At 50.8% G+C, this 18,104-nt stretch overlaps 8 protein-coding genes across 8 annotated transcripts; 4 read left to right on the top strand and 4 right to left on the bottom strand.

Moving 5' to 3' along the window:
- Nucleotides 1-453: 453 nt before the first annotated feature.
- On the bottom strand, nucleotides 454-1,290 carry J4E92_006117 (uncharacterized protein; the record flags this gene model as incomplete). The annotated part of the gene is made up of 1 exon (XM_051497491.1): nucleotides 454-1,290. The coding sequence occupies one exon, from the start codon at nucleotides 1,288-1,290 to the stop codon at nucleotides 454-456; it is 837 nt and encodes a 278-aa protein (XP_051352138.1).
- A 538-nt stretch (nucleotides 1,291-1,828) lies between these two features.
- J4E92_006116 (uncharacterized protein) lies at nucleotides 1,829-2,863 on the bottom strand (the record flags this gene model as incomplete). The annotated part of the gene is made up of 2 exons (XM_051497490.1): nucleotides 1,829-2,226; nucleotides 2,548-2,863. 2 exons carry the CDS (start codon nucleotides 2,861-2,863, stop codon nucleotides 1,829-1,831), a joined length of 714 nt encoding a protein of 237 aa, XP_051352137.1.
- A 908-nt stretch (nucleotides 2,864-3,771) lies between these two features.
- Nucleotides 3,772-4,993, bottom strand: J4E92_006115 (uncharacterized protein; the record flags this gene model as incomplete). Its single annotated transcript, XM_051497489.1, has 4 exons — nucleotides 3,772-4,214; nucleotides 4,265-4,560; nucleotides 4,616-4,653; nucleotides 4,985-4,993. The coding sequence occupies 4 exons, from the start codon at nucleotides 4,991-4,993 to the stop codon at nucleotides 3,772-3,774; spliced, it is 786 nt and encodes a 261-aa protein (XP_051352136.1).
- Nucleotides 4,994-5,318: 325 nt separating this feature from the next.
- J4E92_006114 (uncharacterized protein) lies at nucleotides 5,319-6,659 on the top strand (the record flags this gene model as incomplete). The annotated part of the gene is made up of 3 exons (XM_051497488.1): nucleotides 5,319-5,409; nucleotides 5,456-6,472; nucleotides 6,523-6,659. 3 exons carry the CDS (start codon nucleotides 5,319-5,321, stop codon nucleotides 6,657-6,659), a joined length of 1,245 nt encoding a protein of 414 aa, XP_051352135.1.
- A 269-nt stretch (nucleotides 6,660-6,928) lies between these two features.
- On the top strand, nucleotides 6,929-9,264 carry J4E92_006113 (uncharacterized protein; the record flags this gene model as incomplete). Its single annotated transcript, XM_051497487.1, has 2 exons — nucleotides 6,929-8,362; nucleotides 8,410-9,264. 2 exons carry the CDS (start codon nucleotides 6,929-6,931, stop codon nucleotides 9,262-9,264), a joined length of 2,289 nt encoding a protein of 762 aa, XP_051352134.1.
- A 1,107-nt stretch (nucleotides 9,265-10,371) lies between these two features.
- Nucleotides 10,372-13,917, top strand: J4E92_006112 (uncharacterized protein; the record flags this gene model as incomplete). Its single annotated transcript, XM_051497486.1, has 4 exons — nucleotides 10,372-11,160; nucleotides 11,210-12,874; nucleotides 12,938-13,404; nucleotides 13,458-13,917. The coding sequence occupies 4 exons, from the start codon at nucleotides 10,372-10,374 to the stop codon at nucleotides 13,915-13,917; spliced, it is 3,381 nt and encodes a 1,126-aa protein (XP_051352133.1).
- Nucleotides 13,918-14,313: 396 nt separating this feature from the next.
- On the bottom strand, nucleotides 14,314-15,036 carry J4E92_006111 (uncharacterized protein; the record flags this gene model as incomplete). The annotated part of the gene is made up of 1 exon (XM_051497485.1): nucleotides 14,314-15,036. One exon carries the CDS (start codon nucleotides 15,034-15,036, stop codon nucleotides 14,314-14,316), a length of 723 nt encoding a protein of 240 aa, XP_051352132.1.
- A 1,117-nt stretch (nucleotides 15,037-16,153) lies between these two features.
- Nucleotides 16,154-17,663, top strand: J4E92_006110 (uncharacterized protein; the record flags this gene model as incomplete). Its single annotated transcript, XM_051497484.1, has 4 exons — nucleotides 16,154-16,419; nucleotides 16,490-16,925; nucleotides 16,976-17,567; nucleotides 17,620-17,663. 4 exons carry the CDS (start codon nucleotides 16,154-16,156, stop codon nucleotides 17,661-17,663), a joined length of 1,338 nt encoding a protein of 445 aa, XP_051352131.1.
- Nucleotides 17,664-18,104: the final 441 nt, after the last annotated feature.

Raw genomic sequence — 18,104 nt, 5'->3', positions numbered from 1 at the left:
CCTCTCTTCTTGCCACTGCTTTCTCCTTGTCCGCATGTCCTCCATCATCGCTCGCATGTCGTTGTGAAGGATGTCGCTCATATACATCCAATCGTAGGGATTGTGCATCGGCGCTCGCGAAGATGGGCTTCGCGCATATCGCTGCTGGTAAGGTTGAGGATCAAGCGGAAGATAGTAGGGCGATGCGCTGGATCTTTGGTAGGAAGACATGACTGCTATGTAGTGGACTTTTCGCGATGAACGATGAATGGGGATTTAGTAATGATGTTGTTAACAGGCTACAGATAAGGAGTGTTGTGTTGCTACAGGAAGTACACACGTAGATGACAACGCGTCGTCATGGAAAGCGACAAACAAATGAGCGAACGACTAAGCCAACGAGATGACAACCAGAAAATCTACCGAGATCCTTGGAAAAACGAAAGTCACAAGCCAAGTGCGTCCACCTCAACGCTAAGACCGGTAGCAGAATTTGTACAGCCGCTGGAGTCTTTCCCTGAATGCTGCCATATCCTGCTCCATCCTTCTACTCTCAACAAAGGCATCGGCCCACATTTCAAACAGGAGGTCGCGTTCTGTGGGAGGAGCCATGTCTCTGTCCAAAGGGCGTGGCGGCGCAAACGGCATTCGTTCGTCCTGTCTTCCGTTGGGACGACGCATGATCGGCACAGACCTATGAGGAAACAAATCGCGGGGCATGCCTTCAACACCCCGACTGTATCTTCCGGGTGCCGAGGCCCTTAGGTAGCGTTCTTCGGGGAAGCCGCCAATTGGACGATGAAAGCGACGATATCGTCGGAGTGCTGCTTGGATTCCCCTATCAAAGTGCCATGCAGGGAGAGCTTGCGGCACATTTGCAAAAGGCATAGGAGCGGGGTTTGCAGCATCTCGAAAGATGAACGTTGGAGGTGGAGCTACAGGAACCGGGTTCTGCTGGAGCGGAGCTGGTGGATGTTGCGGTGGCTGATTAGCGGCATGGTAGTTTACCCGGAATTGCGATGGAAGCTCGTTACCGTTCGAACGCAGAAATTCAATCTCGCCGCGCCGCTCTTGCCCGTATTCACCTGGAGTGGACTGTGAGTCTTCAGAAGAATCATCGTTTACATTCTCTTCTTCGTCGTCGTTAAGGTCCAGGTTATCCAGTGCGTGGTAGGCCGCCAGACACTCGTCAATGAACTCTTGACTGAGGCCTTCAAACTCGTCGTCACCTCGGGAAGCGGTATCGTCCTCCGCAAACGGTGCTGGAGGGTGCTGTTCTTCAGCCTTCTTCATGCTCTTGCGAGGGCTCATTGTGTTCAAGAGTTCCGAGGCAACAGGAAGCGGAATGTAGGTGATGAAGTGTCAACGAGATGAGAGTTGTAGATCTCGGATGAGCTGTACTTATGCTCAAAGACTTCATCATCATCAATCGCGTTTGATTCGACAGCTGATGATGTGGCAGACGAACGACGAGACGGCTAGATTCGGCTGATAAGTAATATAATAACGATCGCGGTTTGTTATTGCTGTTGCGAACACATGGCAGTCGTTGATGAAGACGTGGCCGTGTGATCAAACAGACGATGTGCGAGCGCTCGCTTCATCACTCACAGCAACGTCTGCATCTACCGACCAAAAGTCATAGCACACATACTTGCCGGTATTGACAAGCTGTCGTCGAACAGAATTGGAAAAGATGGTATACCTCGCAGTCCTTGTCACGCTGGAGATGAAGAAGTCCACACGAGCGCCAAAATTGTAAAGATGATGATCTATTGGTACATCACGAAAGTAACAGAGCTTTAATCGGTCTTGTCTCCCACTGAATTCTTCTCAACATCTACTCACATCAGTAGTGTTGAGGACTGTAGTCATAGTCTTGGCGGCGCATGTTTTTTCGACGCTCCCCATCCAAAGCATTCTGCACTTCATCCAACTCGTTCTGCAACGCCACATTTCTCTCCTCAAGCCCAACTACTTTGGAATAAAGCGCATTCAGGACGTTCCTGACTTTGTCAACCACAGGATGTAGTCGAGGGTCCGTCCTAGTACCGTACTGGTATGTTATCACTTTCGAGAAAACTCCGTTGTCGTCACAGCTGTTCAACTGGATGACCGAGGCGTTGACTTCACGCTGTATGAGCGCTGGCGGCGTGATACTCTTTCCATTGAGTGCTGCAATACTGTAAATCATCTCTTGTTCCTGGGGTACCAATATTCCTGGGGGCGAGGGGTCCATGATGGTGCCTTAGTGACAGTCAAAGTCGAATCAGAATTTGTAGAAGCGCAGGTTCTCCCGGTCGTAGTCGGAGGTCAAGGTTGTATAGGACTAAGTTGAATGAAGGCGGATGCTAAGGAAGTTAGCTTTGGTTCGTAGGCACAACGACTACTTATACATTGCATACCAACGAATGAGAAGACACAGGAAAAGATAACAATCTGATTAAGCGACTGCTGACGGACGATTCAGCCGTCATCAAGATGCAAACAGAATGAGCAAACCAAGAACTATGACACATTATCCCATCGTCGTACAGCCGTTGGTGTTGGCCGCTCTCATTCACGGACATCCCTTCGTAATCTCTTCGTCGATTTCACTCCTGACAATTTCGATACGAGTTCTCATCTGCTCAATGAAATCTTTCAAGTTCACGTATCCATCGTGCGACATGGGGACACTCTCTACACTGACTAGTAGGGTGTCGAGCGCTCCCATTTCATCCAACCATTTTAGGTATTTGGCGCGCAGTTCAGAGGCTTTCCGGTCTTCGCTAGCTTGCTGTTCTGCGTTCGCGCTCTGCTGATGCGGTGACTGCGCTGGATCTTGCTCAGATTGATTGGTTCCACGTCGACGAAGCAGCTCACGGATACTTGGAGGGGCCATGGGTTGGCGTTGGGTGTTGGGTTAGAGCTTGAATATATGTGATAGAGGTAGCTAACAACCTTGGAAGTAGTTGATATGGTGTGACGGTACATGTAAGCGAGCATAAATAACCAAATCTAACAGGTTTGCCATACACAAACAGCCCCGTACCGAAGAGTCTAGAACGAACGAGAACAGATAGGAAAAGATACAAACAAATCAAAACAGCCTGGCAGATCTGTACCCAAACATGTGACCGCAGAGTGTGATGAAGTTTATCTAGCGATTGTACCTAGCATCCTACACCCGACCCGACGATCAATCTATTCTCACCCTGCGACCAATTCCCCGTCTTACGTTTTCCAACAAGCTTCTCAGCCTAACTATTGAAGCCTGTAATTCTGATAGCTGAAGGCCACCCAATCCGTCAAGGAGATAATCAGCATGCAGGAGACGCACCTGCCAACTATGTAATACCGATCCATCAACTGTGACAAGAGAGGCGAGTCTGGCGTCAGGTACATTTGCGTTATGGCTAACCCTCGTGCGAGGATTTGTACGTGCGGCAAGTGGAGTAGGGTTACTTTGGTGACCCAGAGGGCCAGTTAGACGACCATGAGGGTCGAATTCATAGTAATCCCAGGGCTTGTATTGAGGCCTTATACCAGACAAGGCATAAAACTCACCGCCATGCCAGAGACTCATGATGATGTTTGTCTTGTGGTGATAATGAATAGGGTTTTGGGATGATAGTAGGTGGGTGTATTGCGACTGAACATGCGGGGATTTATATAGAGTAAGTTGTCACTGGAATGCTGGCGGTACTAAGTGGCCTGTCAAATAGATAAGACGATCAACTGGTTGCGAGCAATGGAAAATGACACAAGTACGTAGACAGTAGAGCTACTGTTGTCAACTATCAGCATGAATTAAGTGAAAATGATACCACCGTCGATGACAATAGTCTGCCCTGTCATGTAGTCGCTATCCTTACTGCACAGGAAGCTGACCGTACTGCTCACGTCCTCTGGTACACTAGTCCGACCCAGCGCAATCAACTCATCGGTGTACTTCTTAATCGTGTCGCCCTTCTTTGCCCCTGTCTTCTCACCCAACTTTTCGTCAATCAGATCCCACATGGCTGTGCCAACGATGCCTGGCGCATAGGCGTTCACGGTGATCTTGTGTTCAGCCATTTCCATGGCGAAAGCTTGAGTGAGGCCACGGACAGCCCATTTGGAGGCACTGTAGTGAGACAGAAGCGCGAAAGGCTTGAATGCTACGATTGACGCTGCGCCGAGGATTTTGCCGCCGTTGCCTTGCGAGATCATTTGCTTGGCGGCTGTGGAGTAGCAGTTGTAGACGCCGAATACTGCAAATGTATTAATGGACTGTCTTCATGCTGTACGGAAAAACACTTACCATTGACTTCGAACATGCGCTTGAGATCTTGTTCCGTAAGATCGAGAAGTGCTTTGACCTGTGCGATACCGGCATTCGCCACCATCGTGTTTAGAGGTCCTAATTCCGAGACAGATGCTTTCACCAGACCTTGAACCTCGCTCAAGTTCGAAACATCGGCTGTGTACGCGAAAGACTTTCTCCCCAGGCCTTGTATCTCTTTGACGACTTCATCGGCGCCAGATTTGTTGGCTTCAATATCGTTGATGCAGACATCGTATCCGTCATTGGCTAGTCGAAGAGCAATGGCCTTGCCGCTGTCAAAGGTTAGTCAACCCTATTGAGTACATTCATGAAGTACATGAGTCTCACATTCCGCGAGCAGAGCCCGTTACGATGGCTGTTCTATTCTGGTCTGAAGTGACTGCGTAGCTACGCGCCCATCGTGGTGCTCGGGAAGCCACTCGTGGTATACTTGCAAGTCTGGGGACAGCTTGACACACTGTTCTTGTTGGCAGACGAAACGACATGATTATTGTTGTTCTGGCGTGATAGCAAGTCGAGAGCCCGATACGACGAAGAGAAGGAGAGGTAAACTAAGGAGACAACGAGGCAGTCAAGCATGCACCTCAGCGGCTACATATGCATGTACATTACCCCAGATCTCCTCATACCGGCAAGCTCACATGGGCTAACCGGGCATGCGGAACAGGCGTAGCGTATGCATAACCCCTCTCGTACCATGGGCATGTCGGTTGCATGGCGCAAACCTACGCATCCTCATCGGGTTTAAGAGGTCCGGGAATGACGTTGATACCTAGGTAACCATGCCATTCTAGTGCGAGTGCAGTAGTTACACGAGTCGAGCGGTACGGTTCCGCACGCTTGTTCGAGCAGGTATGAGTCGAGTTTGAGAAAAGCATCGTTAACGACAGACGCGTGATGGGGAGAGCTAGTGTTGGGTGAAGGTGCGGGGAACTTCGGGGGTGCCAAGGAATCGCGAGTCTTCGTCCCGAACACGACAAAGCGCGTCAGGCACCGACCGCGCCTACCATTGCTAGACGCGAACTACACCATGTCGCGCATGAGTATGGCGCCGCAGCGCAATCTGTCGCTGACAGAGGAACTGGAGAAGCTAGAGCAGTCCATCACTTTGACACTACAAGGTAAACACAGCGTCGAGCACCCCACCATCGCGACTGACCCAAGCAGAAATCGACCAAAACTTCAGCCGCGCCCATCGCATCGTAACAACCGGTATCCTGCCGATCGTCGAACAATACGGAAAACACTCGGAAGCTGTTTGGGAAGGCTCCAAGTTCTGGAAACAGTTCTTCGAGGCCAGCGCCAATGTCTCACTTTCGGGCTACGAAGCCCCCGAGCAAGACGAATCAGCTGTACAAGACGAGACTGAACAGTCACAAACGTACGATGACGAGACGGTAGAGGACGAGGATACCGTGACTGGAACGACGACCACACCACCACGGCCCTTGTCCGCACAAGAAGACGCCGAATCGACTCTCGGTTTCGACTCGCCCTCGCTCGGTCACAGCACTCCGCGGGCTCCACCTTCCACCACAAGAGGCAAACACCACGAGGACGAGGAAGAGAGCGAATATGAGGAGCAGCCTCAGTTCGCTGGCATGTCTTCGCCATACGAAGCATTGAAATCCGAGTTTAGACCCAACATTGGCGGCACGAAGACACCGAAGCTGGAGCCTGTCACGCCTGGCAAGTCGCAAGCTCTTCCAGACATGAGCGGCTTTGAATCATCACCCTTCATGCAGCCAACCGCCACGAAACAATCCTACGTCAACAACGACCCGCTACTCCATCGCGTTCTCGACAAGACATACCGCGTACAAGCTACACCACTTATCAGTCCAAGAAAGTACAAACCGACGGGTGCTTTCACTCCTCGCACCGGCGGCCAGCGCGGAGCACCTACGCCACGAAGCGCAGCTACCAAGTTGCTAGACTTCGATTCTTCACCTCCCTCTTCTCCAGCCCCACAACTACGCGCCGACATCTTTTCGCCCATGAAGACGCCACGGACACCTGGCATAAGTATACAGACGCCTGCCAAAGGCAAACAACCCATGAGTATCCACCGGACTGGCGGCACAATCTTCGATGATAGCGACGAAGAGGACGATGATGTTGACTTCAGTCCTCCGAAGACGATACAATTCCATATTCCACAGAGCAAGCTGATGCAGACGCCGGGTAAGATTTCCCCTCCTCACATATCAAGCGATTGCTAACACGCGGAACAGCCCGAGAAGCTAGCAAGCGCATTGTGGATGATTTGCTCATGACAGCTGGCGGCGATATTACAGACTCAACGGGTGGTATGGACGAGGACAGTCCGAGTGTGGTAAGACGGCAAGTGGATCTTGACGATAGCTTTTAGAGGATGGATCGATGCCGCGAATTCTTGAGTAGTTCTTTGAGCGTACTGCAGATAGACTTCGATACCCCACAGCATATAGGAATATGGCCGATCTAGAATCAGATGCACGGTGTGGGCGTCTTGCATGTGATGATCCACAGCGGAACACTAGCGCCTCAGACCCCTGCAGCAGCTGTGTCCGCGGTCGTCATTTCACCATAATCGCAGGCACCAAGTCACGCACAGCAAACTCCGACCGACCTTGATTCCTTCGCTCCCCCAAACCGACAATGCCGAAATCAAAACGACCGCCAACTTCGGGTTATGCCCGAATAGCCCAAGCCGAGGAAGAAGAAGACGACTCCGGCAGCGACTTCGAGGGCGACCACCACCAGAATCCCCTGTCCAACGCGCAATATGCACCAATACAACCGCAACGGAACTCGAATATGCGCATGAATGGCTCAGGCGCGAGTTCACCGAATCACAGAAAGGGCCCGTCGGGGCGACGGCAACGTGCCAATTCTGGCGTGGACATAAAGGCCATCAATGCGCGATTTGAGCGATGGGCCGACGAGATTGCGCAGAAGTTCAAGATCAAGAAGCAGAAAGACTCGGCAGACGAGGAGACGCTCGAGATCCATCACTCAGTCTTCCAGGCGCCAGACTGGGTGCGACCGGCAACGGCGGAGTCGCTCACATTCGACTACGACGTGCCCTCCGATCGCTTGACGAAGCTCGAATTCGACGATATCGTGGAAAGCGTTAGGACGGCCATCGAGATGGATGTGCATCCCCTGTTGATTACACAGGGTAGTTCGGGCAGCTACTTCGCGCGCACCACACAGGGCAAGGTGGTGGGCGTGTTCAAGCCTAAAGACGAAGAGCCCTACGCGTCGCGCAATCCCAAATGGACCAAGTGGATACATCGCAACCTGTTTCCATTCTTCTTCGGTCGCGCCTGCCTCATTCCCAACCTCTCCTACATCTCCGAAGCCGCCGCGTACGTCCTCGATACCCAGCTGCGCACCAACCTCGTACCCTACACCGACGTCGTCGGTCTGTCCTCAAAATCCTTCCATTACGACTTCTGGGATCGCCGCGCATACTACAGGAAAAGGAAGCCCTTTCCTGAGAAGCTTGGGAGTTTCCAGGTGTTCCTGAAGGGCTTCAAGGACGCGAACATCTTCCTCAAGGAGAACCCGTGGCCAGATCAGCATAACACAGCCCACAATGCGGACAGGGCGGCACGGAAGAAGAAGCGGAGATGGGCTGAGGACTGCAGGCCGAATGGCTCGCAGTCAGACGGCGAGGATGAGGACGAACAATCCGGTACTGGGGACGCGCAGCATCAACGGAGAGGCTTCTGGACGCCCGCAATTCAACAGTCGTTCAGGGAGCAACTGGAGAAACTGGTCATCCTCGACTACATCATGCGGAACACCGACAGAGGCCTGGACAACTGGATGATCAAGATTGATCAGAAGACGCAGCAGGCCTCCATTGTCGCAGAACCACCGAAGATGGAACGCGACGATGACGACGATCATCAACCGAGCTCCTACACAAGGCAATCGATGGAGGAATCTGACCCTTACGGGCGAAGGGAACCCATGACCACGACTAGCCGGTCGAACACACCCATGCAGAGCGGGCCGACACCCACAGTGACCATCGGTGCCATTGACAACAGTTTGTCGTGGCCCTGGAAGCACCCTGATGCTGTGAGTACCTGCCCAAACTCCCCAACGCTATGCTAACATGATTACAGTGGCGCAGCTATCCCTTTGGCTGGCTCTTCCTACCCGTCTCGCTCATCGGCCAGCCCTTCTCCGAAGCCACCCGCCGCCACTTCCTTCCTCTCCTCACCTCGAAACAATGGTGGAGCGACACGCAATCGGCACTCCGAAAGTGCTTTTCACAAGATGCCGATTTCAAGGAGCGCATGTATGCGAAACAGATTGCGGTCATGAAGGGACAGGCATGGAATGTAGTGGAAACACTGAAGACACCGGATCTTGGGCCGCTTGAGCTCACGAGAAGGGCACGTGTATGTGTCTGGGATGATATAGTCGAGATACCCATCGCTGTGCCGCTGAGGGCTCCGTCCGCGGAGATGCGGAGGAAGCAACCACCAGGCAGACAGCCAAGGGTGGAGGAAGAGCATGAAGAGATGGACATTACAGCTGTCTCAACGCCGCCCCAGAAGCCTCAGAAAGACCTCCTCATGAACTCCCCGCCCCTCGAGTCTGCACACGAGAATCGCTTCAACCTCACGCGCGGCTCATCCTCTCTCGACGTAAGACGTCCTGACCAAGGCCCAGAATCACCAGCGACTGTTAGCGATGTGTATTGGGGTTCGCGTAATTTGAACAGTCACTCAAATGGCCGGCCTCCGCATCAGTCGCGCATGAGTTACGATGCGCCTCGCCGAAACACGCGCGACTCACGACACCATAGGCGCCACTCCTTGACCCATAGGAGGGACCTTGATGATTATGGCTTTGACGACGACGGCGATCTAGGATACGCTGCAAACGAAGATATGGAGGGTAACAGGAAAAAGGTCATCGTAGAACGTTTGGAGATGGTCAAGGGGCGGAACCCGGTGTTTACCTGGTGTTGAGCAGATGATCGCCGAGTTTGAGGCTTTTTTTATTTTACATTATGGCATTGTGCGTGAGAGAGCCGCCTTGCATCACGGGCGCAAGGGTGCTGTGACTATAACATAGGCATTTGGTTGGGCAGCATGGGAGGCGTTTTGTCGTACAGAATCTACGGATAGCAACATGTGTGTAGTAGCGGGACAGCTCCGCTATCCTGCTGGTGCACCCACACCTTCGCGTACGCTGCGCAACCCCCACACCCTTTAATAACCTGAGTGATACATGCGCGTCGTCCGCGAGCTGATGAGACTCTTGCTTGCTTCTCTTGTGCAATCTTTATCGGTTCCCCCCGACAATCGCGGGCAGCGACCCTTTGCCGATGTCCCGTGAATTATCGAGAGGGTCATCTGACACTCCTGCTAGCCCTTCTCAGCCACACGCGATGACTTCCCACGATCAACAGGAAAGGCAACAGCGCCATTTCACCCACGCACCAAGGTACAAATGAATGACTCTTTGTTCATCTGAACCTATTTCCGACCGCATTGTTGCCTGGCAAACCTGCCGCCGCTGAGACGCGAAACCATACGTCTACCTTCACTTACCCGACGACCGGGTATACTAAGCGACTACACGCCATCATCTCAACATTCGAGCCTCGGAACTTCGCGCCCTGCATCGACCGCAACCAGACTTCAGAGGATCCGCAGCAGTTCTGGGGGCTCTCTGAGCGCATCGAGACACCCTGAAAACGCGTGATTTGTGGCGAGCGAAAGGATCAGGGCTTGGCATCCGGACTATCAGATGCGCTTCGGCATCAACATCGTTGGAAGGGCTGGAAGAGCTTGGAAGCGCTGAGGGACCTGCCAGGATTACCTGAAGCTCTCTCACCTGTAGAGTCCTGGTGACTTTGATTGCATGCTCATCATGGACAAGTTTAATCCCGCCCTATTACTTGACCCGAGGAGGGTACGTAGAACAGGTATATCTTCAATCTCTCTCTTTCTCCTCACCTTCTCCCACCTCTTTACCCCAAAATTGCCTACTCGCCCTTGATATCAGTCCTGGTGTTGAGGACTTCCACGCATCTTCGTCATCGCTCCTTCCCTTTGACCACCACGCCCAGCATGGAGACTATGGAAGGCAGTCCAGCGTCTGACTCCTCTGCGAGATCGGAGCTGGCCGTATACGAGCCTACTGTCTACGAGCACCAGCCTGAGCCTGATCCTTCCGCCTACGAGCCCATTGTCACCTCCTCGCCCGTTGATTCGCTGCCGGATGCACCTGCGTTCACAAGTCACCCAGGCGCCGACGTAGAAGCAGAACCACACCCAGAACTAACCACGCACGTGCCAGGCGACCACACGACCCACCACAACCAGGCACACAACAACGGAACGTCTGCAGCACACACTCCGCAATTCGATCCACGCGCGCTTCTCAATCCGAACTCGTCGACTCCCAAGCGCCCTGCATCATCCGGTAACGACACTGACCGCGGCCGTACTGACCCCACTATTGCTGGCCAAGTCTCGCTCGTCGAACGCCTACACAACGTTCAAGAGCGTACGTCATCACCTGCCAAGCGCATCAAGACTGAGCGGAAGAAAGGCAATCGGCCCAACTTCGCTGGTGGGAGTGCACTTGAGCTTCAGAACGGACAATCACCTGCCCCGCCGCCGCAACAGGGACCCGCAATAGACTTGACCATGAGCGACGACGAAGACGAGATCCAGGTCGTTCACGATAACAGCAACGATGACATCTGCATTGGCAAGCTCAAGCAGACCTACATTCAGGCTCACGTGGTCCCTTTTCCCGACCCTAAGAAGTTCCATGGCAATCATGGTGGCCAAAGCAGAATCAAGGTATCCTTCCGCAGGGGTGGCGGTCACAAAGGAAACCAGATCATTATGGTATGATTCCAATGCAAAATACGCGTATAGCATAAACTGACCAATCCAGGTGCTTGACGGTATGGGTAAAGAGTTCGGCAGGGTCGACATGAAGACCGCACAAGGTCTCACACCACTGATCGATAGCGCGCAAACCAACGGTCTAAAGTGGCTGGCCTGGACTGAACCACGCCGAAAGCTTCCCAACGAAGGACCGCCTGGCAGTCAAATCTCTGCGCTTGTCGGTATGACTTTGCAACTGTACTGTCCTCGTAAGTCTGCGGATCACCTTGGAAGGTATCTCAGAAGTAAGAACCTCATCCTTGAGAACCCCGTCTTCGAACTCGCGCGCCATGATTACTACAACCCACAGTCCAAGGAGGGGTTCCAGAAGAATCAAGTAGGACAACCCGATTTCCAGCCGTCCACCCAGTACGCCGTTGGCGCTGCCACAAACACCTACGTCCTTCGCAGTGTCGACGAGATCCGCGCTGATGTCGAAGACGTCTTCGATACGGTTGTGAGTGGCTCGGAAGAAGTTCCGATCCGAGAGCCTTCAACACTCATCAAAACCGAGCTGTACCCTCACCAAAAGCAGGCGCTTTACTTCATGGTCGACCACGAACAAGAACATCCGCCAGACGTCTACGATAAACGCAAGGACTCCTTATGGGCCCCGAAGTATCGGGATAATGGACGCAAGTACTACATGCATATCATCACCGGCGAACAGACGGAAGATCAACCTAGACCTAGTCTTGGGGGTATCCTGGCTGACGAGATGGGATTGGGTAAGACACTCAGCATCCTATCACTCATCTGCGACGATACCTCGATTGTATCCGCCAAAGACTTCTGCCAGAAGCGGCCACCCCCGAGGCCCTACCCAGGCATGATCCAGCCCACCATCAATAGTCGAGCAACACTTCTTGTTTGTCCTCTCAGCACCATGACGAACTGGAAGGAGCAGATCAAGGACCACTTTCCACAGGGCACAAGCACCCTGAAGTGGAAGCGGTACCACGGCTCAGAGCGGTTCAGCATAACACCTGAGGTCCTTGCAGATCACGACATAATCTTAACAACGTACCACATCATCGCGAAAGACCTCGGAGATAAGAAGCGAGCTTTGCCCTACATTAACTGGTTCCGCATTGTTCTGGACGAAGCACATACGATTCGCAACCCGACCAATCAGTCCAAAGCAGCATGTACGATGATGGGTCAACGCCGTTGGGCTGTGACCGGTACGCCTGTTCAGAATCGACTTGAAGATCTGGGTGCTCTCTTCAACTTCATCAAGTTGAAGCCTTTCGATACTCCCAGCGGCTTTAACCAGTTTATTCTCGGTCCTTTCAAGAACGCTGACCCCAACGTTGTAACGAAGCTTCAGCTGCTCGTCAGCACCGTTACCATTCGTCGTACCAAGGAGATCATCAAGGACGAGGTCCCCAAGAAGCTTGACTACGTTGTCAGATTGCAGTTCTCTAAGGAAGAGCAGCAGTTACATGACTGGTTCGAGAGGGATACTCAACGCAAGGTGAATGCTGTCACCCAGGGCGATAAGATGGGTGGACGATCATACGCCAAGATCTTGACCGCCATCCTAAATCTTCGATTGATCTGCGCTCATGGTCGTGATCTGCTCAGTGAAGAAGCGCTCAAGACTACCGACGGCATGACCTATGAGAAGCCCATGGAGATAGATGAGGAGGACAGCGATAGGCCTCAGCTCGTAAGTACTATCCGCATACAAACTGTTGTGAGACATTTACTGACTTCGTTCATCAATATGTAGACACGTCAACAAGCCTACGAGATGCTCACTCTCCTCGATTCGACAAGTGCAGCGGACTGCCTATACTGCCCAGATAAGAAGTCTATATTAGAGGACGATTCCGACGACGACGAAGAAGAAGATGGCAACGTTCAGGAAGATATTGGCTACATGACCACATGCTATCACCTCGTCTGCCCACGTCACATCAAGAAGCTGAAGGACCAGTGGAAAAATAACCTCATGGCAGATGGTTCAGTTCGTTGCCACGTTTGTGACGACGTCAACCGGCCCACAGTCCTCAAGCTCGAACGCACGGACTACTACAACTACATCGAGGAGCAGAATCAGATCCGAAAAGACCCAAAACTGGCGAAGAAGATCGGAAGCTACACTGGCCCGCATACAAAGACCCAGGCTCTACTCAACGACCTGCAAGAGTTCCGCGTATGGAGCGAGCAAAATCCAGATGAGAGGCCGATCAAAAGGTGAGTTGATACCTACATTACCACACCGAGACGTGCTTTACTGACTTTCATAGCATTGTATTCTCTTCATGGACCACACACCTCGACCTCATCGAGATTGCTCTCAAGAACGCCGGCCACTCTCTCGTCCGCCTCGATGGCCGCATGTCGCGCGAAAACCGCGACAAGTCTATGCAGGCACTCCGCGAGAACCCTGCAGTCCGCGTCATGCTTGTATCTATTGGCGCAGGAGGTCTCGGTCTCAATCTTACAACAGCCAACAAAGTGTTCATGATGGAGCCGCAGTTCAATCCGGCAGCTGAGGCGCAAGCTGTTGATCGTGTCCATCGGCTTGGTCAAGATAGGGAGGTTACTATTAAGCGCTTTATCATGCAGAACAGCTTTGAAGAGAAGATGCTAGTACTCCAGGATAAGAAAAAGGCTCTAGCTAATATGACGATGGCAAAGGAGCGCAAGGGCAAGGAGGAGGCTACGAAGCAGAGGCTGGAGGAGCTCAGGAGTCTCTTTAGATAGATCACGTGGGTCTTCCATGTATTCGGTGGAGAAAATGGCTGGTTTTGGTGCGCGGGATGCTCTAGGAATGGGCGAAAAGGCTGTATGCTGCACGAGATCTCATGATATCCGGACGGATACATCTGCGGGATTAGTGACTTCTGGAGAGTTTTCAGTCTTACGTAGCCTCCAGGCTTCGGCCCAATATTCTTGATACACTTTAACTCATCTCATGCTCTGCAGCCTACACTGATATTAAACCCCGAAATGGACGAGATGCTAAGGCGATGTAGGCTTCTGCGTCGTTTTGTTTACATTATTGTTAGTGGACTCTGGAGCCTACACTAGCATCAAGTATCACCATTCGGAACATTTGAGGGCAACGTAGACGGCTAGGTGATTTACTTTACGCCAACCTTACTTACTCTCCTTCAATTTGATCAAGAGATCCTCCATACTAGACGCATACAAATCGAACTCGCCGAAGACATCCGTACAAGGATCATGTTCCTCAAAGTCCAAATACGCTGTCTTGAACCCAGCCTTCCTCGCCGCAATCAGATCCCACGCATGCGCCGCAACAAACCACCTCTCTCCATCTCCCTTACTCAGTCCCCTCTCTGTCAAATGCCTATCCGCATTCTCATACACCCTCACATCCGGTTTCGCAATCTTGATAGCATCACAACTAAGCAGATGCTGCTCATCCAGCTCAATCCCCGCATTATGATAATACGCCAAACTCGTCTCAGACCCCCCATTTGTAACACCATAAACGTCCCAGCCCGCCTCTCTCAGCCCATCAAAACACTTCTTCAGCCCATCGCGCGGCCCCATGGCTTTAAACGCTTTCATCACTTCGTCGACGTCCTCGTCGGTGATGGCGTCGAGGGGTAGGTCGACCACGGCACATGCGCGGCGGAAAGTCGACTTGAGGACTTGCGCGATGGGCACGTAGGAGCCACTCATAGAGACATATGTGAAGTCGCGTTGCGCGGCGTAGAACCAGCTGAAGAAGAGCGTCTTGGGGTCTACGGCTGCGGTGGTGAGTTTGGGGCCGAGACGCGATTGGATGGTGGTGATGGGGGCGGAGAAGGCGAAGCAGGTGCCTATTACGTCGAAGGAAGCGGATTTTGTCATTTTGGATGATTTCGGGGTTGCAATTGATTCTGGTGAGGTGGGATCTTCCCGCTGGGGATGGAGGGCGTGGGGTGTGTAAGCCGAGGATGCCACCGAATTGGGTTGAAGACCCTGTGACGTCAGCCTTTCCAGGGATAAGGCCGAACAGCTACCCCCAGCGCTGCTACTTGCATCTTATGCCTAATGTCACGCTATAGAAGATATTAGAGCATGCCTATAAGCTTATTAATTACTAGTCTACTTAATTTACTTATTTTTTTTACTTACTTTAAACTAAAACTAAAATATATTTTACTTATTTTTATACTTTTTTTTAACTTTTATATATAAGTATCTTTATAATTTTATTTTTAGTAAATATAGTATTATTAGTAAAAACTTTTATATAAAGTTATTTTAAAGCTATAAGCTTTTTATATATAAAAAGCTATAGTATAAAGTTAGTAAAAATATTAATAAAAATAAACTTAGCTATAACTTTATAATAAGTAATTACTTAAAGCTTTATAGTATATATATAGCTAATAGTATACTTATATTTAAAAGTATAGTTAAAATACTTTTTTTTAAAAAAGTTAGTATTAATAAATTATTTATATTTATTAGTACTAAGTACTTATAGTAATATATATATAAGTATATTTAATTAAGTTTAAATTACTATTTTAAAGTTATATAAATAAATAAAAAATAATTAATATATAAGTATAAAAATTTTATAATTTTATTTTTTTTAAGTATTAAAGTAGTATATAACTATAATAGTATACTTTAGTTATTAAGTTAAGATTTTTTTAAATTTCTATAGTTAAGAAATACTAAAGCTAAGGCTTACTTAGACACGTAATGTATCTTATACTAGCGATATGCTCTCGGCGAAGCAAAAACTTAGGCTCGGTGATGAGGTATGCCTGGAGGTCCTTCACCAGCCCACGTGCTCCGCGCGCGGATCGAGGGATGATTTTTACTGGGGCTGAACGGAGGCGCCTTGCCTGTTACAACCCCTGCAAGCCTTGCTCAGCCGTACCTCTAGGTATCAACGTGAGATATAAGCTGAGCCTTTCCTGCATTTCCCATCTATATTTCATCCTCGTTTTCTTGCGTTTGAGCTTCCGCAATGCCTAGCATAGCGAAAACCGTGTACTGGGCCCTCGTCGTAGCGTGGGGCGCGTCGCTCTACCAAATCTATCTGAAAGATCTTTTTGCAATTACCTTTGGTGTTGGGCGCGTGATACAGAGCATCGACGACTTTCCAGAGTTTAGTTGTCGCCGTCTGGTGCATCCAAGGCTGGAGGCGTGCGAGGATATTTGGCTGGACAATGAGGGAAGAACATTGTATGCGGCGTGCGCAGGTACAGCGCCTAGATTGGCTTGGAATCAAGCGTACGTTATCTCACAGCTATGCCGCTACAAATGAACGCGGTTTCGCTGTCTGAATTACTGACTGGTATAGCATGAATGACCTCAACGTAACTGGACGGCGGCCCGGCGGCTCAGAGCTCCTCGCCTTGGATATCGACGAGCCTGGTGAAGACGGTCTCTACAATCTTCGCAGTATCAAGCCAATCGGCCATTATAAAGGAGTAGATGGTGGCTCTGATCTCGATCTTCTGGGCTTCGATGTCCAGATCTTGGACGACAACACCATGCGCTTCTACTTTGTCAACCAACGACCACCAGTCGATGCGTCCAATAGCATTGTCGATGCTTCTGAAAGTGGCGCGAACTCAACAATCGAGATCTTCGAGATGAGAAAGGGTCAAGAACAGATGCTTCATGTCCGAACCGTCTTTTCTGACGAGATTTGGACGCCGAACCGTGTTGCGGCGCTTGGCGATGGCTCTGGTGGATTTCTGGTTACGAACGATCATTCAGTCAAGGTTGGCATGGTACGTGGCAACCGTATCTAATCATATATCAAGTGACTAACGCAAACCAGCGTCTCGCACTCGACTACTTCATCGGTGGAGGAAACGTTGCCTACTGCGACGGAGCTGGGAAGTGTCACGCAGCCTACGACGGCAGTGAGGAGCGCCAGTTCACACGATCAGACGCACCCAGTGAGCCAAAGTATAAAGCATACCTTAACAAGGCGCTCAGTTACCTTCCCAAAACGAGGCTCAAGTTCCCCAACGGACTGGCCCTCGGCCGAGACGGCCTCTTCTACGTCCCCAGCACCATCGACGGTCAGATCCGCGTCCTAGCACTCCAGCCCGACAACACCCTCAGCTTGGTCGATACCATTCACGTTGGCATGCCACTCGACAACATCTCACCGGACGCGAACGGTGATATGTACGTCGCAGGTTTCCCGAATCTATACCAATCTAGTAAAGGCTTTGACGATCCTTATAATGGCATTTCACCTGTTACTATCTGGCGTATCAGGAAAACGGTAGATGTAGGAAAGACTGGAGTAAGAAGCGTGGATTATAGGGTTGAGAAGGTTATTGAGGATAAGGATGCGAAGGTGCTGAGTGGGAGTACGACAGTTAGGCATGATGTCAAGACTGGGCGGTTGTTTGTCAGTGGTAAGTTGACTGCGATGGTTGGTAACAACGAGTGTGCGCTAATTTTAGACAGCTGCCGTACATCCTTTCCTTGTGGTTTGCGAACCCACCAGATAAACGATCTTACCGAGGCTGCATGACATCGACAAAGCGTAAAGCGCCTTTGGTGAGTCGTGCAACAATCCGACTGCTCGAAAGCATGGGTAGATGATGGAGTATTTTGGGAAAACAGCAGAAGACCGCAGTCATAGAATGCTTGTGTAAGTAATTTTGATAGTCGAAACTGTAAAGGTAATAAAGAGAGCGTGACAGAAGGAATGAAGGCTATATACCCTCCACAGAATTCCAAAGATCTTGCCACTAGCTCTCCAAAAGACGAACCCATGTGGTGCTGATAGTTTTGCAAAGGCTGCAGCACTTTCTGATGTCGCACGCAGACTTCGCAAAGATACTTCCTAATACATCACATGGGCGATGTACTTGCTACTTCGTAAAGGGAACCCAGGGTTGACATTACAAAAGTGCAGTGGCATCTTAGTTTACTGGGCTCTGAGAACA

This window comes from Alternaria infectoria, assembly GCF_024043175.1.
Source record: "Alternaria infectoria strain BMP 0036 chromosome Unknown scaffold_9, whole genome shotgun sequence".
Taxonomy (NCBI): domain Eukaryota; kingdom Fungi; phylum Ascomycota; class Dothideomycetes; order Pleosporales; family Pleosporaceae; genus Alternaria; species Alternaria infectoria.
The sequence above is the reverse complement of the archived record's forward strand: the minus strand, read 5'-3'. Positions and strand labels throughout refer to the sequence as shown.